This window comes from Phaethon aethereus, assembly GCF_964289735.1.
Source record: "Phaethon aethereus genome assembly, chromosome: 3".
NCBI lineage: Eukaryota > Metazoa > Chordata > Aves > Phaethontiformes > Phaethontidae > Phaethon > Phaethon aethereus.
This window is the reverse complement of record NC_138576.1, coordinates 81,879,275-81,902,690: the sequence shown is the minus strand read 5'-3', so window position 1 is coordinate 81,902,690 and position 23,416 is coordinate 81,879,275. Positions and strand designations below refer to the sequence as shown.

Below are 23,416 nucleotides of genomic sequence, written 5' to 3'. Positions count from 1 at the left end.
TACCGCGGCGGCTCGGCTCCGCGCTCGCGGCCGGGCCGCGCGGCCGCCCGAGCAGCGGCGGCGGGAGGAGGAGGAGGGCGCGGCTGCGGCAGCGGCGGGGCCCCGGCGTTGGGCCCGCGCGGCGGCGTTGGCGGCGGCGCGGGCCGGGTGCCGGTCCGGCGGCGCGGGCCGGGGTCGTCGCGGTCTGCCCGGAGGGGGGCGGAGCAGGAGCTGCGCGAGCCGCCGCGCTCGTGCGCGAGCTGGCCGGTAGGGGCCGTTGCCACCCCCCGCAGGGGGAGGGGGGGCGGAGCCGGGCGCGGCGCGAGGCCGGGTCGCGCGGCGGCAGCGCTTCTCCTCGCCCAGCCGGCGGCGGGTCCCGCGGCGGTCATGGCGGCCGTCCTGTCCCCGCGCCTCTGCGACAGCGACCCGGCTACGCCCGGCGCCCAGTCCTTGAAGGTGAGAGCAGGCGGCGGCGGGCCCGGCGCGGCGGCCTGGGGCTGCGGCGCAACAGCTGCCTCGGCGGGAGGCCTCCCCCGGCCCCCCCCGCGTGGGCGCCGTGACCTCCGCCTCGTCTCTCCCAGGGGAGCCGGGCGGCGGCGGGCGGCTTCCCGCGCCCCGGGCTCAACTTCGGGTTGCGGGGCTGGGGGGGGGAGGCCCCGCCGGGTGTCCCGTGGGCCGTCCGCCTTCCTAGAAGTCCCTACGCGCCTTCCCGGGCGCGGCGCAGCCGCTCAGTCCCTCCCGCGGCAGCGCGCCCACAAAGTTTGGGTCTAGCGGCAGGCCCCGCTCCCTAGGCCTGCCTCATCGGACCCGCTCTTCCCAGGCGCGGCTTGGGCTTGTGGCACCGCCGACGTGCTGCCGTTCCTGCGCCCGCGCTCGGGTGGAGGTTGGGAGTTACTTTTTGAAAGACATCCTGGTAATGCAGCCTTTCCGATTACATAATAAAGGATCGTCACGTCGATCTTATACTTGATAGACATACCAGGGATTCGTAATGTAACCTTACTTCGTAAGGACTAACAGGCGTTTTACAAAAACATGCGTTTTCAGGGGAAGAAGGGGCTTCTTTTGGCAATGTTTTGACTTTCCTTGTAAAGAAAGCCACAAGACTGTCCCTAATTTATCATTTTCGGTACAGTAACGGGTTGAACTACAGTGCGGCTTAGATTGCAATGCAAATCATCTCACTTTTCTGCAAAGACCTCTGCAACAAACTGTCTCATTTCCTAGAGTGTTTTAGTCTGTGAGCCTGTGTGATTGAATTTGCTGAAGTTTGCAGCACATAAGAAAAAAAGAAAGAAAAGATAGAAATAGAGGACATTCATCTCTTCTGTGGTATAGGTGCTCATATTTTTTTGGCGATACCAGATTTAATAAAAGAACATTTCAAAGGAAAAGCAGAAACTAATGCAAGGCACTTCCTCTTAACTGCCAGGTTTAGATCTACCTTTTAAAAATGTTTTGAAGTCTCGTCATAGCTTTGGTATAGCAAAGCATGGCTTTGGCCCTGTTCATGTTTTTGTCTAGTAGTTGAAAAGGTTTGGTGTGGATTCATGTTCCATGTGGGAACATCCCAGCAGGGATCAACTGCAGATCGAGATGTAGCTGTGTCACAAAATACTCCAGCGTCATTGTTCAGATTGGGGACTGCTCCTTGGTTTGTCTAATTAAGTTTATACAGGATATTCTCAGCAATACTAGGAAATAGTAGTATTAGTAGTACTAGTGGAAGTTCTACTTACCTGATTCCTTAAGTATAGCTGCATTAAGAAAGCACAGATTCATTAGATTTTGTGTTTAAGTTTTTCTTCTTATTGTATGAAAGATACTCCTATTACTCCACAAGAAAGAAAAAAAAAGAAAGTAAAGAATTGTGAAAAACATTAAATAAACAAAAAATGCAGGAGACGTGTTTTTTTCCCTGATTGATTATATGGCTGTGAAATGTTACATAATGAAAGTAATGTATTCTCATTTGTTGGAGTCTTTTTTAATGATATTTCAAGTGATATGTCAAGCATACTAGAATGAAATATATTAACTAAGGTAGACTTAATAATTGTTCTTGTCATTGTTTAATATGTAAGTATAGTTGTGGGCTTGATCCATTTATTTCTAACAGGTTAACTCTTCTTTCTTAAACTTTTCACAAAAGTTACGAAAGGTGATTCTTCCATACTACTCTAGAGCTTCAGTTACTTAAAGAGCTATCTTGTTCTTGCCTCTACTACTGGTGACAATAGATGATTCACTTGAACACTTCTGCCTTCTGTTTTGCATTTATAGTCATGCAAGGGTGAGGTGATTGCTAAGTGCTTTGAGGGTTGTTGATGATGTATCACTATGTAGGAGTTGTATAACGTTATTAGACAGCAAAGCAGTGAAAAGCAGGAGAAGGCCAGTGGAATCATTAGTCTGCTAGATTTTTACATAACTTTTAAATTTTTTCTTTACCCTTTATTCCCTTTCTTTATGTAGATCTCATGAAATCTGAATAATGACACCTGTAAGTTAACTTCTAAATATTCCCTTGCAATAGCTTTGGTCTGAAGATGAAATTTATCTTCTCACTCTGTTGTGGTACAGCTTCAGTTTTCCTCTTTTTTTTTTCCACCCACAAAAGACAAGACTTTGCTACTTGCTGAATACCATCTTTTTGTAAACTGTATACCATTCCTTTCATTTTAACTGTGTGTCCATAAACTCCTGTGTTGCTTTTGGTAATATTTCCCTTGATTTTTATAAGCATCAGCTCTCAGCAAGGGCTTGGTGTTTTTCCTCTGCCCTCACTGTTGCTTTTGAGAGCTAGCTGATTAAGTGAATTAGTCTTGTCCCTGTCTGTCACCAGTGAGGGAAGTTTGCTGGGTCTACAGCTGTCTGGCCGTGCTGATGCCATAGGTAGTTTACATCAAGAACAATAAACTCGGTGGTCAGAGCCACAGCTCTGCCTGTTCAGTGCTCCACCTATGTAACAAGCAAGAAACTACCCAATTCTCCTTCTGTGCCACTATGTTGCATGCAGCTAGTTTATAGCAAGGAGTAATTTGCTACATAAAATGTCCTATGAATTGTTCGTAAAGAGTGTTATTAAATTGCTGGGTACTTCAGGTATATTGAAACTGTGGATTGCTTTGCAATATTTTTGATGGTTTACATTATCTGCTGAATACTCTTTATTTTTGTAATATTTATCTTCATTTTCATTTCAGGATGACACAGAAGAAAATTCCAATGATGGTAGCCAGCCATCCAAAAGACGACGTATGGGCTCAGGGGACAGTTCGCGGAGTTGTGAAACTTCTAGTCAGGACCTTGGGTAATACTATTTTTTAAAATTTCCACTTTTTTATTGCTAGTCTTACTGTATTGTTCGATATGCTTAAGTATTAGTTCTTCTTTCTTTGCTTGTATATTTTTCATATGTTTCTGAATGTCCCATTGGTAGCTAGCTGTCTTTTTCTCCCAGCATATTTTGAAGTGACACAAAATGTGCTGCATCTAATTTACAATCCAGAAGCACAGCTTACGTGGTTTTAAAATGCTACATATTTTTTGAGTGAATTTTGACAGTGCTTTTCCTGGTGTCCTACCTGCTATTGTGGCTATGCCTTTCTTCATGTTCTGTTCCTCAGCATATTGATGAGTGCTGGTTTGGAGAAATATATGTGAAGTGGGATGTAACAAGGTGACTTTGAAAGGGATTAACGGGATGCAGTGTTCTGAACTGCTTGTCCAACTTCATAGATGTTCTTCATTGACATATAAATAGGAATTATTGAATTTCTAGAAATGTAAGTATCCCTGGTAAGGATTCTTTGATTTGTTCTAACACTGTTCTTAGATACAGCTATTTTCCTGCTGAAAACTTGATAGAATACAAGTGGCCACCAGATGAAACAGGAGAATATTATATGCTTCAGGAGCAAGTCAGTGAATATTTGGGTGTGACTTCCTTTAAAAGAAAATATCCAGGTATTTATTATTAGAGTTTGTCTTCTAAAAATCTTTGTCTTCATACAGTTTGGATGTAGTCTGTGTCTCTGACTATAGCATGAGACAACTGTTTAAAAAAGACCCTGGCAAAAGCAGATCTGAATTATATATGTTGTACATAATTTTTTTTTACTCATTTTTGCTACTGGCATATTGAAAATGTATCCTATGATTTTTGAAGTAATTTAAGACTTTTTGGTATTGCCACTGAAAGTCTGTAAACAAGTCTGATTTGGGAGTTAGATCAGCAAGTACCTTTTGAAAACTGACCTCAATTTTATTTTTAAGTATTTTGTTGGTCATTTCTTACTCTATAGCTATATCTCTGTATTCTGTGTCCTGAACTGTGGCAACATTTCTACGCTATGGAAGAATCTTAAAAAACGAGTTGGGGAGGTTCTAGGATTTGAGCCTTCACTATTCAGAATTGTCAAATCTGGTTTTTCTGTTACGGAGTTCTTTTTTAAAAGGCATCTTAAAAGGGAAGAAAAAAAAGAAGAATGTATCTTTACCTTCAGTGCTTGATAGTCTTTTCTGCATCTGAGCTCCTTTGTCAAGTTACTTGAGTATTTCTGTAAATCATAACTCCAGGCAGGGTACTTAGAAAAATTGACCTCGTCCCTACAGCATATATTAAATTTAAAATTAATTTATAATATTATTGTGTTTGTAGGAATAGTAGTATAATACAGACTCTCACTGTCTGGAAATAAAATTGTCAAAATACTTTGACAGTGTTTATGGGGGAGTTTGAGTAACTGTGCACATTTTTATTGCTGTTTTTTTTTTTTTTTGAGATTTAGAAAGACGAGATCTATCTCACAAGGAGAAACTCTACCTCAGAGAACTAAATGTTATCACAGAGACTCAGTGCACACTAGGTAAGAAAACAAATTGTTAGATTCCTTGTTACAGTATTGCATCACTCTCAACTGAAAATGTAAATTCTGAAATGAAAACTGGTTTATTATTTGTGTAAATTGGCCATGAGGTGTCAGTATTCCAGTTCTATTATAAAAAAGTAAAATTTGGATCTATTCTAATTACTTATCAAAATCCCATCTGTGTTGTAAATTAACTTTTAGAACCTTTTTCTCCTAGAAAAGAGAACACCATAATTTTTCAAATTAAAAAGTACATCAGTCTTGTTTTGCTGAGTTAGTTGGAACTCAGCAAATATTAGTGTATGTTCTGTGGTTGAGCGTCTATGTTAGAAGTTAGAAGCCTGTGTATTAAAGTGGTTTAATGTACTTGAAATTGAATTATGTCATTGATGTGGCTTATACTGAAAGAGCCTGAAGTATTTTTTTTCTTCCTCTACTAATATATGTGACTCGAAGCATGTTAGAGATTAAATGATGCCCATCGCATTTTTTTCTGTATATCATGGGTTTGTGTAAAGGTATTGTCACTTTATATACTAAGAGTTTTTGGTATACTACCTTTATTTCTCGCCTGCCAACTCTCCTTGATTTTTTTTTTTTTTTTAAAAACTCAAATACGCTGGAGAGAACAGTATCTCATGCTACATTCTGTCTCATATAGCCAATAGAGAAGCGTGCTGAGTTAACTGTCCCTATTTTTAAGGTTATATTTGCAATCAGTGGTAGTAACATAAGTCAACTTCTATTCTCTCGTCAATGTTTGGAGAGTAGTTGTGTTGGAACCTTTAAAGGAGGAGATCTGCATTATAACTGCAAACTGAGGCATTCTGACTTCTGAACTTCAAATACTTTAACTGAGACTCAGGAGTCTGTGTGCAGTTTGCTGCTTTTAATTGCCCTCACAGTTAAGTCTTCCTTGATTTGTACAGAGAGGTTACCTCATAATGTCAGTTAAGGTTCTGCAAGTTAATGAAACTAATACTTCACCAATATTGGAAACTGAAACTAACAGTACACCAGGTCCCGCTTAGAACAAAGGTTCTGCCCTGCAGTGGGGCTTAGCAGGCGGCTGAGTCAATGTGAAGGGATCTGTAGCTGTAAGCAAGAAAAGAAATGAGCCTTAGCTCCTCGGGTAGAAGCAAACTCCTAATCAGCCGTGAAAGCTAAATGGCACAAGTTCATTCCTGCTTGAGAGAGAGAGAAGCGTTGTGCACAGCAGGTTGTTGTCTTTAGCTGCTCAAAAACTTGAGTTGATCATTGTGGGGTATAAATAACCTACTGTTAGTTTTGCCAGATAGCATCATTATTGCTTTCATCTATTTTAGGTCTAACAGCTTTGCGTAGTGATGAAGTAATTGATCTTATGATTAAAGAATACCCTGCCAAACATGCTGAGTATTCTGTTATACTCCAAGAGAAAGAACGTCAGCGAATAACAGATCATTATAAAGAGTACTCTGTAAGTAACTAGCATGTAAGTGAACCACATCTGTAACATGGTATAAGAAAAGGCTGTTCTAAAACTGATAGTGAAATATATGTGAACTAATAAAATCGGTTTTATTCCAGCAAATGCAGCAGCAGAACACACAGAAAGTAGAAGCCAGTAAAGTTCCAGAATATATTAAAAAAGCTGCCAAGAAAGCTGCAGAATTCAACAGCAATTTAAACCGAGAGCGGATGGAAGAAAGAAGAGCCTATTTTGATTTGCAGACACATGTAGGCAGATTTACATTTCTTATCAATGTCAATAGGTAGCTCATTGCCTGTTTTAGTAACATTGTTTTTGGTATCATTTTAACTATTTTATGATCAAGGTTTTTGATTAGTCTTTTTTCAGTCATGCAGGGACTTAAAACAGTTTTACTGTTAAATGGGTAGTACTGCTAAAAATAATAATCTTAAAGTTTTCACATTAAATATATTTAACTTGCAAATACTTGTCTCAAGAAGCTTTAAAAATTTCAGTGTTACTTGTTGTCATGTCGCTAATCTGCTGGTAGTAGCATAAAACTAAGAGGGATGTTTAGGTTACTAAGAAGCTTCTGTTGCTATTGTATCTATTCATATAAATGGCTAATTCTTTTTTGGAACACCTCAAAATTTTGCCTGAACAGTACCTAGAGTAAAAAAGTAAACTATTTGACCTCTAAGAGAGTGCTGCCTGTCAATGTTATGCCCTTTTTTGTTAGGTGTTATATTATTTTTTCAATCAGATATATTTCATGCTTCTGTGCCTGATCTGTTAAAAAAAAAAAAAAAAAAAAAAATCAGCTGGCGTTTTGAAGTAGGACTGTTCTGCTTGTGTAAAGGCAGTAAAGCAAAAATTTTCTCTTTGCAAATTGTTACATGGCAGTCTACTATGGAAAGCTTACATTTTTCTGCTATTTATCCATGTTAGAGACAAGATAATGGATAATTAGTTTTATTTCTGTCTAAAGGAAAGAAGGCTTCTGTGTAAGCTTTTCCTTTCCATATATTGGTGCTACTAATGGGATTTTTTTATAGTTCAGTCTGGTTTCATAATTAGATGGACATGTTCTTGCTACCCTTCACCAATATGGACCAACAATGATAATTCATGCAAAAGATGCCAGTCACAAAAGTTAATGTTTACTGTTTCAATTGTTAGATTTTAATTTTAAAATTGTTTTACATAATATATTGTAAGAAGCAGTCTTACCTAATGTTTGTTCAGTTCACTGCATCCTTAGTGATTGGGCTTAATCCGTAATACTGTTTTGTGAGTGGGATATCTTACCATTTTAATGAATTGGATTTCCCATGGAAGGACTCAGGTAGCTGTTCCAACTCAATAAAACTGGCTACTTAAACAAAATTTTTGGGGGTAGATGGTGAGGAAGGCTCAAAAGTTTGTATGTGGAACAAAAACGTCGTTGTTTTGTATTAAACAATACAGATTATCCAGGTGCCTCAAGGGAAATACAAAATCTTACCTACAGAGAGAACAAAGGTTAGTCCTTACCCAGTGGCTCTCATACCCGGCCAGTTCCAGGAGTACTACAAAAGGTATTTCAAAAGCATCCTCACTGCTGATTCTGTTGCACTAATCAATTTTATCTACATCTAGCAGATGGAAAACATTTAAGTGTATTTATTGTAAGGTTTTGAATGAATTTTATGTTTGAGACTTGCTAGTCTAACAGATGCATAGCGTGACAGCTTTTGTCAACAGAATAGTAGTGGCTGCAAGAGTACTTGTCTCTGCTGATGTATTGCAGTGCCTGAGATTTGGCCTGCTCAGATATTTACTGTGGTGAAAGGAGACCTTGATTTCACTCCTGCCACCCTCATGTGTTTGCTTATCTGCCTCTGCACATGTGTGAAGATTAATGTCGCTATATCAAAATATTGTAATGCTGGCTTGTGATTACATGTTTTCTGTGTGACAGTCTTGCTGTCCTTTTTTAAATATTTAGAAAGTTTTTAATTTAAAAAGTACAATGGCTAAATTTAATGTTGGATTTGTAAGTTACAAAGGTACTGTGAGTTGGATCTTTATATTTCATGAAAAATGTGTACTTGACTGTCTACAGAAATGTAAGACTTTACCTGGTGGCACGTTCCCGTTTGACAAATATAGACTGATTTGAAAATTTTTGCCAAAGTCTTACTATCTGTACAGCAGAGATGGTGCTTGTCCTATACATGCACGTTTTTCTTTAAAGAAGCTCTTTCATCGGCATATGCCTTGCTCATTCCAGTGTGTGTACATACAGCCCACCCCAAATTTGCATGTCACAGGACATTCTTGAACGACTTCAGTTTTATTAAATTAATTGAATGAATAATACTAGATATTTTACTTATTTTGCACTTAAAAGCTGCAAGTGAAACTACTTATCCTTCTTAATGAAGGACACAAACTTACAAAATATGCATCAAAATAATATCCTACTCCTTAAAATGCTTGTCCTTAATAGTAAGAGGACTTTCATTTTTTTCTTAGTATTTAAGGTTAACAAAAAAAAGGTGGATTATACATGTTAAGCTGTATCTGGCTATAAGCAATGTGATTAGATCTTCACATTCTTCTGAAATTTAATTTTTATATGCATTTTTTGTTCTCCTTCAATAATGAAGTAACTCAGACATATGGCTATATTCTTTGCTTACTTTGCTTTGGACCCTAGCTGTTTGTGTGCCCTGGGTTAGAATTGTTCTATGTGGGCACTGTACGTGTATAAACAAAGTGCATAGCCTGTTGGACATAGTAACGTGGATTGGCCAAAAATCTTTAGGAGTTCCGTGGCCTCTTATCATTATGTAGATTTGGAACATTGCAAATACATACTTCCTGTGTTCCACGAATATCTGTTATACAAAGAAGACAAGTACTAGACGGTATCACATTTGGGAGGAGAAATTAGTATGTTTCCTGTGTTTTCAGAACTGCATGTTTCTATGTGCCTTCCTGAAAAAAGGGAGCTTATCTTACTCTTTCTCATTGAAGGCCATGTTATCTGTGTGACAATATTTGTGCATAAAGTACACATGAATTAATTTTGTTTATTTATTTTTAAACTTTAGATACTCTCCAGATGAACTTCGTTACTTGCCGTTAAACACAGCTCTTTATGAACCTCCTTTGGATCCAGAGCTGCCTGCGTTAGACAGTGATGGAGATTCAGATGATGCAGAGGAAGGGCGAGGTGATGAAAAACGGAAAACCAAAGGCAATTCGGTGAGGCAAATTGAAAGTATTCTTCAACAAAAAAATCCTTTCCCTTCACTTTTGTTAGTTTCAGTAGTTTCTCAGTAGAATCTTTAACATTTGCAAAATGGAGAATCATAAACTAAAAGTATACTCCCTTTTTTAGTACTTCTCATTTTATAACATTGCTCTCCAGCTTTCCATTTTGATCCATTTTTAAAATAAATAAAACAAATACTTGAAATTCCAGGCCCTTTCTTCCTTCTTTTTAAAGAAGCGTTGAAGAATCTTCCCAACTGCGCTGTTCCTTATGCCCTTTTCCCCAAGGGGAAGTTGCTAGCATTTCTGAGGGGAATGAACACTGTAGTTCAGGTCACAGCATATTTTGCTTTTTAAGTCCCACAGAATCTGTCACTAAAGCAAAGCTATTGATAGCCTGATAACTTTTTCTTCTTGTGACATAGAAGCAGGAAGGTACTCAGTACAGAAACAGTTACTTTTTTCCAATTTAAAGAGAAGATAAAAAGCACTGGGTTTTTTGCTTTACAATACATCTTTAAAAGATGTTTATGTTCTCTCTATTTATGCAAATGCAAAATTAACTGTTAATGGAAGTTAAGGGAAACTTTCACATACCTACCTTGAAACTGGTTTAAGTGTTTGAGAGCAGCTGAGCTTCAGATGAGCTGTCTTAGTACGACTGAACCATTGGTATATTGCTTTCCAGAAGTTTAACCCTAATTTTAAGAGAAATAGAATGTAAAATCACAGGTGCATTTAACAGTTCCCAGTTTGACTCATAACATGTTAGATGGTGGGTATATATAATGATAAATTTTGACATATAAGCATTTATTTTGTTTGAATATTCATAAGATACTCCTAAATGAAGAAGAAAGGAAGGAGGTAGCTTGTAGGCTAACAAGGGAGAGAGAGCTGTTAATACACCCTTTCTGCTTGCATTTTTTGGAGAAAAAGAAGTGATACAAACTTAGCGTGTTAAATGTCAGCTCAGAATTTTGGTTTAATCCACTTCAGCTTTTTTACACTTGGTCTTTAACCATTTTTTCCGAGTTCCCTTTTCCACTGACTTCCATTTCCCCCAATGGTAAAGAAAAGTAACTGGACTGAGCAGATTATCCCTTCATTTTTCACAGAAGTTGAGAAGTCTTTCTGGTGACAGAATGCAGAAGGAAAAATGTCCTTGTGTTGGAAAAGTGCAGGGAAAATTTAAAATGAGGTTCCTGTGAAGTGGGTTTGGCAATGGCAGCAGGGATTATTTGCTAGTTGTTGGGGCATATTGTTCGGGAAAAATGTCTGTTGAACATGGAGGTGGGCAGTTGTCAGGCCTCTTTTCCTGAGTTTTGGGCTACCTACCATTCGTCAGATCTCCCTGGTGAGTCCTACAATATGCTTTATGCTTTTTCCTTCTTCACTCTTCCCATTGTTGGAGTCAGGTAGCAGTTTTCCTGTTCTGTAGCATTTTAATGGGCCTGTCCTCAAGAACCCTTCCCCTAAAATAATGGTGAAACGTACCATTTCTTGTTGCGACATAAGTTTGCTTTGCTTTTGTGTTATACTCCTCCCTTTGCCCTGTGTCTGTTCTGCCTGGTTTGGTTTTAGGCTCTGGGGCATAGGCTGATTACTGTGATGTTTGTACAGAGTGCCTTTTGCTGTAGGGCACCATTGTTTTTTGGCCTTTTGATTTTTATTGTAATAAAAGTGATTAATCGTAGTGCTTTCTTCTGGAGCTTTTTGGAGGCCTTTATTAACACTTTTCTGAGAAAAATCTTGTGCTGCTGCTCTTAATTATGCTTACATTGATCTCTCACCCTCTTTGAACCTCTTCCCTTCTTTCTTGCCTCCCCATTCCTCAAAAAAAAATGCTTTAACTGCAGCATAAATTCTGTTGTTTGGTTCTGTATTAAATATTGAAGTGTGTTTTGCCTTTGATGGCATTCTGCTGCTGCAATCCAAATGAAATATTTAGATTGCTCCTGGTGAAAGTAGTAGATGAGGGTGGCAGAAAAAACCTTCACATGTTTAATTCAAGGCAGTGCTATTTGGTAGTACACTTTAAATGCATGGCAAGGGCACTGTTAACTTTTTGCTGGACCTTTACTTTGTAAACAGCATCTCGCATATAGTGGATTCCTTGCTGACTTTTAAAGGAAAATGGTTCAAAGAATTACACTGTTGTGCTCCCCACTCTGGTATCAAGATCAACTGGAAAACACAACTGCTATTGCTGATGCCAGTCTCTTAGCATGAGAAATAACATGGTTATGAGCAAAGGTATTATAGACTGTGATGTACCCCCATGCTTTTGCAGAAGGAAAGATGTATCCTTCTCTTACCTTAGTTGACTCTAAGGGGCATAGGAAAGACTTGTCTGTCTATCCAAAAAATAAAAAATATAGCTATGGTATTTTTATTATAGGACAATTCGTCTGGCAATGTATCTGAAGGTGATTGCGCCACAGACAACCAGGAGGATTCTTTTCAGGGAAGACAAAAAACAAGAGACAAAAGTGCTACTCCAAGAAAAGATGGTTCCAAACGTTCTGTATTATCCAAGTCAGTTCCTGGGTACAAGGTAGAAGAAAAAAGCCCCTGACTGAACTTCTGTACTGACCAGCCTCTCCCTGAAATATTTGTTTTTTCAATAATATGGAACTTCTGCTTGCTGTACTTCACTAGCTACTTTCCTGTTGTGTGCTCCATCTCTTTGCTTCCTTACTTCCTTTTTGCTTTTATTTCGTGTGGGGCTTTCCTTTACCCTAGATATACAGTGGCCTCTGTTTCTGTTAACTCCTCAGATTCCCAGGCAGTAACATGAGAAAAACCAGTCGTGGATTTATCACTGCAACTCTGCATCTTTCCGTCTGCCTTAACATAGCAGCCAGAATTACTTGCCAGTTCAAAACTAGCATTCAGCATCCATTATTTTTTTTCTACTATTTAGTATGGCAGCATACCAAGAGATCAGTGCTGTTAAGTGCAGCTATGTGGCTGAACATATTGTTATGACATTCATTTTAAATACAGTCTTTCATCCTGAGATGTTACTATGTGTAGGATGGAAGGCAAGAAGCTTACTACAGTTGTATAGGCAACACTACATAACCACTTTAACAGTATATGGAAAATAGCTTTTTGTGTAGTTCGTACGATATAGAAACGTTTGTGGGCAATATGCTTTTATCCAAGCTAAAAACTTGGTGAGGATGTTAAGACATTTCAGTTGTCAAGCAGTGATTGCCAAAACTAAGACCCAAATCATCAGTGTTACTGCATAATAATTTCAAAAATTAAGATAAAAATAAGATTAGGATGAAAATACTTTTCAGAAGAAATGGGAATTGACATGCATTATTTGTGTTATTATTCTGCGTACTAAGAGAGGATCTGAATATAATGTAACACTTCTAAAGCTAGTTATTGTCTAGTCCTGTTCCACGGAAAGGAATGAGAATTTTCTGTTGACTTACATGAGAGCAGGATTAGACCCATAAAGAGGGAAAACACTACATGAAGACAGGGTTTAGCAGCCAGGAATTTGTGTTAAGAGAGGGTATGGAAAAAGGAACATTTTTGTCGTTGACAGGATAGTACATCTTGAGAAACTGTCTCAGCAGAAGTGAGCTGTTGATGGCTTGTATTTCATATTCATACTTACTATCTATATTTAGTTAACAGTAACTAAACTATAACTTACTTTAAGAAGCTAATTTCCAGCAAGAATTGGACAGCTTTGATAAATTTTCTTTATGTACAGTATCTGTGCAAGTTCATAACAGATAGCAAGCTCCAGTTGTGTTTTCTCTTTTCAGGAACTTACTAAGAAATATGCAAACTATGGAGATTTAGACTGTGATACCATATGTATATTTTTTTATATGTAACTCTGCAAATTGTTGTGGACACAGAATGCATACCAATATTCCCATGAACATGAAATCCAAAGATGGAGCTTGAAATTTTCTTTTAGCTTTGTTTTAACTTGACTTTAGAGATTGTGTGCCACTGGTTTACAAAAGTTACACCTAGCTGCAAGTGTTTGATTAGTCCAATCTGTTTAAAGGCCTTTTGAAAGGACAGAGAGAGGACTGATGGAGCAGAACTTTCTGCAAAGTTCTGAACTTCTAATTGTCTAAGAGTAATGGTAGTAAACAGCATTGCATTTTGAAAGTGGATTCCTGTAGCAATTATTTACTGGTTCAAAATCACTGATTGTGTTAGTAACAAGCTGTTGCTGTAAACTTAGTGCCACACCTTTGCAATGTCAGCGTGCCCTGCCTGCATCAGCCATCAGGCTGTTGGTAAGTCAAAGGTGGTGATGTATGGGGAGGGCGAGAGGATTGGCTTTCTTGTTTGTGGGAACGTTTAAACGCTTTCAGTAAACCCAATGCCATGAGCTGTTTTAACTGGTAAGACAGATTTTTATTTGTTACTCGATAAAGAAACAAGATAATGATACACCGTATGTGCCTAAATGCCAAGGCACTTTGAGGTGAAGGCTTAACTGATTTAAAATGTTGTCCCTGCGAATTCTAAATCTTTGTAATACTTTTGTTCTGTATTGTTCTCTAATATTTGACTATTTTTGTAGGACAGTAATCTTTTGGTTATGTGTAGTTAAAATTGAAGGATAACTGCTATGGCATCAATGTGCAAATGTATAGTTATAGCCACATTACAAGTATTACAGGATTCACACATTTCCACTGATTTATTTTTGGTTAAAAGAAATAATGTATTTTATATGGAGCCATTTTTATTGTCAGTTCTTCAGCAAAGAACGGTAAGCGTGTGTTTTACATTTTGTCATGTTACAAGCAGCGAGTCTTTGTTGCTGCAGGACTGGTTACTACAATTGCACACACAGGGTACTGTTAAAAGTACAGGAGATTTTTTGCACATAAAACTGAAATGTATTGAGAAACTATATTTTACAAGACTTCTGTTTCGGGTCACTGTATTTGGAAATGGAACGCTTTGCATTCAGACTAGGACCTAATAAAAATGGTGTAGATGGAATGCTTACTTTATGACCTGCAGCACAGCAGCATGGAAGTGAAAACTTACAGAGCAGGCAGTCATCATTTTGACCCTGCATTCATTTTCTCTCCCTTCCTCATCCCAATAAGGTGAGGATGTAGAAAGCAAAATTTTCTCTAATCAGATGGGATATTATGACTTCCCATTTGGATTTGATAGACTCTTTTCCTAGCGTTTCTAAAAGCCATTTATGGTGGTAGAACTTGAACCGTTTTGAAATGTGAATAGTCTTGCTTTTTTTTTTTTTTTTGTAAAAATACTTCCATACTGTTGGAACTTTATTATTAATAGGCTGTGATTCTCAACCCCCCAACATGCACGATTTCTAATAAACAAAATTTAGTGAAGTAAGAATAGATGGAAGCATTGTTAATAAATGAATAAATGCATCTGTATCCATGTCTAACTTTAGAATTCTGTCTCTCAGAGTGTTAACTGCACGTACGCTAACGCAGGTACAGTGACTGAAAAGCAGCTCTTTGGTCTTGCTGGAGCACAAGGGAGTATGCTGCTGTACATTAAAAGCAGTAAAACACAAATCCATAACAAACTAGAAATCTGATTAGAAAAGTGCACTTGCTATTCTAGAAAGGCTTGGTTTACTTAGAAATAGATAAAAAGGCAATACGAAAAAATTAGAATGTAGCCTAAACAACGGAAGGGCAAATGCTGCAACACTGACAAGGTTTAAGCATGTGCCACTTTTGTTGGGAGGAGCAGGGTATAAAGGTATACATGTAGGACACAGAATAGTTAACAGTAAAAGAGTTTATGTGTGGTTTTGCTTCCATTATATTTATTATTTTGTAGAGACGTTTGTGAATGTTAGACTTCTTTTATTGTTTTCTTATATTTATGTATGAAACAGGTTGACTCTGCTTTTTTAAAATAAACAAGCAAAAAAAAGTCTGTATTAATGCCTCTGTCATCTTTTGAAGGAAGTTACCTATAAACATCTGGTATGGTGTTTTGTTTTCTTAAATAAAACTCTTTAGACCAGACAATTTGAAACAGACTGTAGCCATGTTTTAACTTAAAAAGCAGATTGAAAACTTCGGAAAACTTAGGGCAATGTGACCTGACTCCTTAAAAATTAGTCAAGGTAATTAGTATCGTGCTAGGTGCTAGAAAAAACTGGCTGGGGAAATAGGCACTTCAAGATAAGTTGTATTGGAAAAGATCTCGGTAATTTATTTTCATATGTGTATATATAGAGAGAGAGTTCTGTTTTTACTTTTTTATTTATTTTTAAATTAAACTTCATTCTTCTCCCCACATGTGGTTGGTAATGGTTGGCTGGAACTCTCCTTGCTTGCTGACAAGCCATTCAGTTCTGCAGAAAACAGAGTATGCCTTGAACTCCCTCTACTAGCTGCGTCTTTGCAGCAACGTTTCTTTTTTTTTTTTAAATCTCTGGCACTAGTCAGTTTAACATCAGATAGTACTACATTAATTTTAAACCACATTTCTGACTAATTTCATTATGCAGAGGTCAAAACTCAACAATGTAACTACTGAAATGTTTCTGAAATTTGTAATGCCTTACTTCTTCCTTGGTCCTCATCAGGCTAGAGCTCCACTGGTGTGTCCCTTGGGTTGGGACATGGAATACATACACAGAGGTTACTCGTTGTCACAGCCTGCTGTTTCTCTCCTACCTTTTAAATGGATCTCATGGACCCAAATGCACTCCAGATGATCACTCAGAAAGATGATGAATGTAAAACTGTAGTTAAATGCAAGGGTGTGTATGGTGTGTAGGTAATCCAGCGATTCTGGTTGGATACAAGAAAGAATGGTGAAACAGATAGCCATGTACAGCGTAGCTAACAAGGTATTTTGAAACTGAAGATACAAAAATGAAGTTTATTGCTTTTGTAATGAATTTTCTATATCCAGGGACAAATGTAATGCAAATGGAAAATAGTATTTAATTTCTGCCATAAACAGGAAATCTGCATGGAGATTCATAAAGAAGTAGTACATCTTGGAAAAAAATGCCAAGGTTTTTAATGCTATGTCACATTTAATTTACATTGAGGGGAATGTTAGCTGCTGAATTCATAGGAAGAAACAAGGACATGCTTTTACTCCAATTTGATTTATATATAACTCACTATGTGTGCCCAATGCAAAATTTCATGTAGTTAATCTATGCATTTTTCAATACCACCGCTCATCAATTACTGTCGTATGTTTTAAGGCTCACGCATCGTAACAGATAGTTGATTAATTTTAAGAGTTAAAGGAGATATATGACATTTCCTGTTAAATCTGTAAATTCTTCCGGAATGAATTTATAGCCCTCTTCTACCCTTCCAGCCAAAGGCCATTCCAAATGCTATATGTGGAATTTGTCTGAAGGGTAAGGAGTCCAACAAGAAAGGAAAAGCTGAAGCGCTTATACATTGCTCCCAGTGTGACAACAGTGGTAAGTATCTGCATACACTGAGCGGATTCCTAAGGGAATTTGTTTGGCAGATCTTTTTGTGGAAATATTTAGTGTACTACAGTTGTCTGCCAACAGTGCGGTTGCCTTTTCTGGCCTTCGTTAAGACTCCATCTCTATTTAATACTACATATACTAGCACGTCCTGTGCACTGTGTGATCTCACCAGGAGGTGAGCTGAGCTTCAGCTTCTGTAACAGCAACCAGTCTTAACTAATTTTATGTTTCATTTCAGACACAAAAATAATAATATTGGTTTTAATCTAGGCCACCCTTCTTGCCTTGATATGACCCCGGAGCTTGTTGCTATGATTAAGACTTACCCCTGGCAATGTATGGAGTGTAAAACATGCATTATATGTGGGCAGCCTCACCACGAAGAAGAAATGATGTTCTGTGACGTATGTGACCGTGGTTATCACACTTTCTGTGTGGGGCTTGACGCTATCCCTTCAGGTAATAAAGTAAGAGTTAATTGTTCCCTTCCCACCTCCTCTGAGTCCTGGGCTTTCTCTGTCAGAACTAACACATGCATTGCTTTTGAAACAATAGTTGAAAACAAGTGTGAACGGTAGGAGTAAGCAATCCTGTGGGAAAGCACACTGTAGGACCCGATTTTTTTAATAAGCTTTATTTCTGTATATTTGGTTGTGCACAGTTTAACCTGGCAGTTCCTGTATAGGAAGTACAATTGGCTTTTACAGCAGAATCCAGAGTGTCTCACTCAGAACTAGGGTTGGGGTTTTTTTTCCATATCCACAGAATACTGAGAATAATTACCTCTTTTCTTAAAAGAAACCTGTAAAGAGGCTGTATTGCTGTATACTGCTGGCGTATAGCTTTCACTTGAATAAAATGTTTGTGCTATTATTTCAGTTTCTAAATTAAAAAGTATGCTGGATTTACTATTTGTAAACACCTTTTTAAACCCCTCCCTTCCCATTTTTTTCTTAAACATCAAAGCTGGAAGTGATGTACCTAGGTGTCAGGCAGCCCGTACCTTTAAATTACCTGGCCACTCCTATCACCCGGCCAGCTCAAAGCAGTGTAAAGAAAGCTTCAGACCTATAAATAACTGGCAGTACTGTTGCTTTTCATGTAACACTAAATGCATGGTCAGTTAGTTCATGAATAAGTATTCTTAGCAGCTACGCATTCTACAGCAACAGTATTCCCTGTAACTGCAGTACTTCGCCTGTACTGTACATTCCCATTTTGGGAAGCACTGGCGCTGGCTGTCACTTTAGTACACAGGTTCTGTGGCCGATTTAAGTTTCAGGCTGGCCTAAGGACAGAATCTAAACAAAATAGATATATGCCTACAAAAGTATAAAATCACCAAGGCAGCCTTTATGATTCCACCTGCTGTCCCTGCTGTCATATAAAGAGTTAAATGCTTCTGCTTTTTGCTCAACCCTTTATCGTTCCCTCAGAAAATGAGCTTTAGTACAAGGTCTGGTGATGAACCCCTGCCAGCGGCTTAATCTGTGCTGAAATAACAGATGCTGGTTTGGGGAACGGGACCCCGTTACCTGTGGCAGAAGAGCAGCATTCTCCCACTGCCATTCATTTCTGCTCTGAGTAACTGCCCGTAACCTGAAACTGTGGTCATTCACATGAAAACATAACTTGCACACTCAAACACAGTTTGTCACGTTCTTTCCTAATAACCACCTCCTTAAGCAGTGCCGGCACTTCTTGAGTTCTGTAAAGATCAGCGTAGCCAGCTGTTGCAGGTACCAAGTCCACAAGGGAGGGTGAATTCTATAGGCTGCTTTCTCAAGCTTTTAGAGAAGATGCTTACATTTTAAGGAAAAGCACTAGTTGTTTACATTAAAGGAAGTAGTGCCAATAGATGAGCACCCATTAATACGGTGAAAGGTGCGTGACTAGATGAGTGAATAACAAGGGTAGTTTCCCAATAATTGATGACTTTTTTTTCTTAGGTCGCTGGATTTGTGATTGTTGTCAGAAAGACCCTCCCGTACCCAGAAGAGGAGGAAGAAGGGGGAAAAACAGCAAGGAGGGCTAAAAAACCAAAAAAACTTGCTGTCCAAAGCTTAACTGCACAAATTAAAGTGATACTTTGGTGCTATTTAACCAACCACTCTAAGAGGAACAATACCACTTTTTTTTTTTTCTTTTTACCAAATAAACTTTTAATTTTGGCTATATAATGATTTTTTTTGTGAACCAAGTGACTCCCACTTAAAAAGAGAAGGTTTTCAGTAATGACATTTAAATTGTACATGCACCATTTGTATAGAATTTTGTTGATTTCGGTGCACTCATCAGTAAGCTCTGTGAAAAGAAAATTACAGAGCAATTTAAATACACACTATTTGCATAGCAACTGGTTATTTTGAAAGACTCTACCAAAGTGAAAAATACTCCTGGACAAACTAACTTTCAAGGAAAAGCGGGCATGGCCCGACCTTCTTACAATGTACTGCAAATTCCTTTCAGCAGAAATTTTCTTTGCAAGCCAATGACTTATTCATAAAGATGTACTAAAACAAAATCAATCACAAAAAGCCGTACAGGGAGGCGTAAGAAAACACCTCTCGAGTTCAAGATGCTACATGCTGCATTGCTTTTAATGAGGGAAGAAAACATATTGACAAGGAACAACAGCTGAAGGCTTACTCTCCCTGCAGCAATAGCAAAGAAGCAACACGCACTTGATTCAGGTCATGGATCTGCAGGGCTCATGAGTGACTGGACAGACCCCTGCTTGATAGATGGCTGACTTGACGTAGAGCACAAGCAGTCATCTATCCCCTCAGGCAACTGATTGGTTTTTCCTTCCTTCACCCTAGCCTCCTCACCATGCATACACTCGAGAGCCATTGCTCATTAGTTTTACTGGAGATACTCACTCAGAAAAGGAATAGATTTGCTTTTTAAATATGCCCTAAATTAAGAAGGGGCACTGAAGTGCAGCAGTTTGTCATTTTACTTTTCTTTATAAAAAAAGATAGAAAATACTGAATTGATTTTCCTAAGCACCTGTTTAAAGTGAATTTAACAAGATCCTGACTGTACGTTCATTTTTAAGCCCTGATCTCTGAAGAACACTGCAAATACTGTGCTTGCTGCTCATTTTACATATGGGGAGGATTTACAATATAAAATTAAATATGGCTTTTTTCCCCCACTTCCTTTCTGGTTTAGGAAAAGTAACCTGAATTCTTCTTCAGGAAACATAACAAAGAGTATTAAATATTACAGTGAGTCATTCATGTTCAATTTCACAGGCTGAAGTGTGATTTAGTCCAGTGTGCATCAATTTAAAAAAGAATTTCAAGTATTAATTTCAAGATTCCAATAAGTATAGTCCAGAAAACAGATTCCTCATCCTGAGATTCATCTTCTGTAGATGGTGAGTATTTCTGGTGTGCCTCCATCTCCTCGGGGTTGTAAGAAGCCTCGCCAAATGGATACTGTACGACTGTTCGATCATAGTACACTTTCATTTCAAACTCACTCTCCAGGTGAGAGGGATGACCATAAATCCCTATTCCCACTGGGCGGCGGAAGTGCGCGGGCACGTGGACAACGTCTTGGCCGCAAGTTGCAGACTGTAGCTCATATTCGTCAAAGCTGGGGTGAAGTGTCATATCTGATACGTACAAGTCTGCGTCACCTTTTAAACTCCGCATCTGAAGTACGATCTTGCCCTCGTGATTTAGTCTCAAATAGCTGTAGTTTCCTGCTCCAATCTGACCTTGAACAACGTGAAGAAGAATCCATTCTTCAGGCACATCCTCTTCCTCAAAGGTATTGACCACAAATAGTACTTGAGCTGCCACAAATATTATCAGGATTCTTTTCCAGCATCCTGCCATGGCCTTAAGTTATGTTCAGACTTGTCCTGCGCACTACCCTGTGAATACAAAACATAATTCAGATTTTAGCATATGCCACTCATGGAAGGAATTGCTTTTTTTTTTTTTAATTTGCTGATTTTTAGAAATCCCTTCTAGTCCAAAGTTAAGCAACTTCAATTAAGTATGTTCATTAACTTTTCTTTTTTTCAACAGTAACAAAAACAGTTGCTTAGATTCAGAGATCTGTGGGATTAAAATGGCTTGAATTTCTTAAAGAAGTTAAACAGAAATTAAGCAAGTGATCTTTCATCCGGAACCGACACAGAGACTTTAGCTTCATCCTGTCTGCATACGTGCCAAATTTGACACACACCCAGAAGAGGTAAAAGCCGATAATGATTTTTGCCTCAGTTTAAAAAAAAAAAAAGTTGAAAAAGAAGGCTTTTGCATGCTTAAAGCAGCTTAACTTTGTATCAGGTATGAAGGGCATCCTATTTGTTCTCCCATCCTCTCATCTTAACTTCAGAAGACAGTACAGGTGCAGATCTGGATGCATGAAGCAGTATGCATTCTGACTTGCACTGGGAATGGAGGTAGAAATAAAAACAAATTATCTAGCAAGATAATACATGAATTTACGACCCTGTTGTGTGGACTGTTTCTAGGACTAAACTTGGCATATTCCCCCTGAAAAAAATGCATTTACTTTCCTAAAGATTTTCTTATTGTACAAAGGCTCAGCTCTTTACAGCACTTCTTACAAAACAAAAGGCTGAAGATGCCGGGGCAAGGGGGAGGTGGAAAGGACTGCTGCAAGATTAAGGCTCTTCCACCATTTCCCTCTGTGTTGCACACTCCAGTCAGGCAGCCTGAGCGTGCCCGCAGCACTCCAGTCCTTGGGACAGTTGCAGGAAGTGTGTCTGTGTTACAAAGAAGCAAGCTCTGAACCTTGCTAAAGGCTTCCAAGCATACAGATGACTGAATTTGACGCGCAAATCACAGTCAAGCACAGGAGCCACAAGTGTACAAGCTTTCATGTTGCAGATGAAGATTTTCATTCTCTCATTGCTTCCATAACGACACTACAGTTATCTTAAACATGAACGCTAGCAGTAAGTTGTTTTGTACCCTGCTAGCATCAAAACAAAGCATTACTTCCACGGAGATGTCACTTAAACCGTGGAGGTTTTACAGTTAAACAGATCTAGGGAAAAAGTGTACAAATAGCTCCGTAGTTCCAAGTTTCCTGCCGAGAAGCCTCTAGACTGCAAGGCCACAATTCTGCAAAGACAGCATAAAGGAAGGAGCACAGCATTCACCGAACCTGCCAGGCTGACAAAACACCCTCGACAGCGACAGAAAATAAAGGGTCTTCTGCCTCCCTGTATCGGGGACCGGACTCCTCTACCACTTTTAAATCGGAGTGTGACGAAACATCCCAGCGGAGGAACAGGGAAAAACGCCACATCTGAGCAGAAAACAATGAAGTTACCGAGGGACAAGCGGAAGCGCTCTGGCGCTGGCGCGGCACCGGGAAACAGAGGCGGGATCAGGAGAGCTGCGATAGAGCCCCCGGCCCCTCTGCCCGCCCCTGCCAGCTCCCGCCTTCCCTGAGGATGGGAGAGACGCGGCAGGCAGCAGCCGCCGGCCCCGGGCCCCGCCGGCGGCACAGCGGACGGCCCGCCGGGCACGGCAGCGGCTCCGGCGTCACCCCGTCGGCGGAGGGCTGGGGCATGGCTCACCTCCCGCCTGCCACGGGGCTCCGGCGACGTCACGGCCGCGGCGAGGCAAAGCGGCAGACTTCGCGGACGTGCGGCAGCGCAGCGAGGCCGGGGCGCCGCGGGCAAGCCCCTCCCCAGGGCGGGCTGAGGCGGTTCCCGGGGCGTCACGGCGCGGCGGCCGCCCCTGAGGAGCCGGCCGGCAGGGCAGGGCAGGGTAGGGCAGGGTAGGGTAGGGTAGGGTAGGGCCGGGCAGGGCGCCGCACCGCCCCCCACCCCTGCACGCCCCGGGAGCTGCGCCGGCTGCCAGCAGCACCGGGGTGGGAGGTTTGGGAGTGAGGGGGAGGCCTCCGCACCGCCCTCCTCCCAACCGAGCGCGGCGCGCGCCACTCACCGCCGTTACCGCCGAGCTCTCCCGCCGCCGCCCCGCCCCTGCCCCTCCCCCTCCCCGGGGCGTGGCGGCGCGCAGGCCTCCAGCCGCGCCCCCCCTGCTATCGCGAGAGCGGGCGGCGGGGGCGGGTCCGTCGTCATGGCAACGCTGAACACTCCACAGAGGCCGCGCCGGGAGGCGTGGCCAGGGAGGCCAGGCGCCTCCACCCGGTCCGGGTGTGCCGGGGCAGTGGCGGCGGCCGTTGCGGGCCGCCCGCCCGGGCAGTTCGGGGTGGAGGGGTTCATGCTCTTCCTTCGGGGCACGCGCGGCGCGGCGTTCCCACGGGCCGAGCATCGGCCCGGGGCAGGTCCTGCCGGCTGCTTGTGAGGGCCAGAGTGTGGCGGGCGGGGGTCTGCTGGGGCGGGAGCTCCGCCTGGGAGCGGGCCGGGCCTGCGCTGGC

General features: G+C 40.7%; 2 protein-coding genes across 2 annotated transcripts; one reads left to right on the top strand and one right to left on the bottom strand.

Annotated features, from left to right (window-relative positions):
• Positions 1-366: 366 nt before the first annotated feature.
• PHF10 (PHD finger protein 10) lies at positions 367-19,583 on the top strand (the record flags this gene model as incomplete). Its single annotated transcript, XM_081998146.1, has 12 exons — positions 367-435; positions 3,186-3,292; positions 3,818-3,948; positions 4,767-4,850; positions 6,179-6,312; positions 6,423-6,572; positions 7,774-7,883; positions 9,405-9,558; positions 11,969-12,124; positions 16,912-17,020; positions 17,306-17,494; positions 18,985-19,583. The coding sequence occupies 12 exons, from the start codon at positions 367-369 to the stop codon at positions 19,068-19,070; spliced, it is 1,479 nt and encodes a 492-aa protein (XP_081854272.1). The 3' UTR covers positions 19,071-19,583.
• Positions 19,584-20,328: 745 nt separating this feature from the next.
• On the bottom strand, positions 20,329-21,552 carry LOC309403372 (UPF0669 protein C6orf120 homolog; the record flags this gene model as incomplete). The annotated part of the gene is made up of 1 exon (XM_081997478.1): positions 20,329-21,552. Exon 1 carries the CDS (start codon positions 20,884-20,886, stop codon positions 20,329-20,331), a length of 558 nt encoding a protein of 185 aa, XP_081853604.1. The 5' UTR covers positions 20,887-21,552.
• Positions 21,553-23,416: the final 1,864 nt, after the last annotated feature.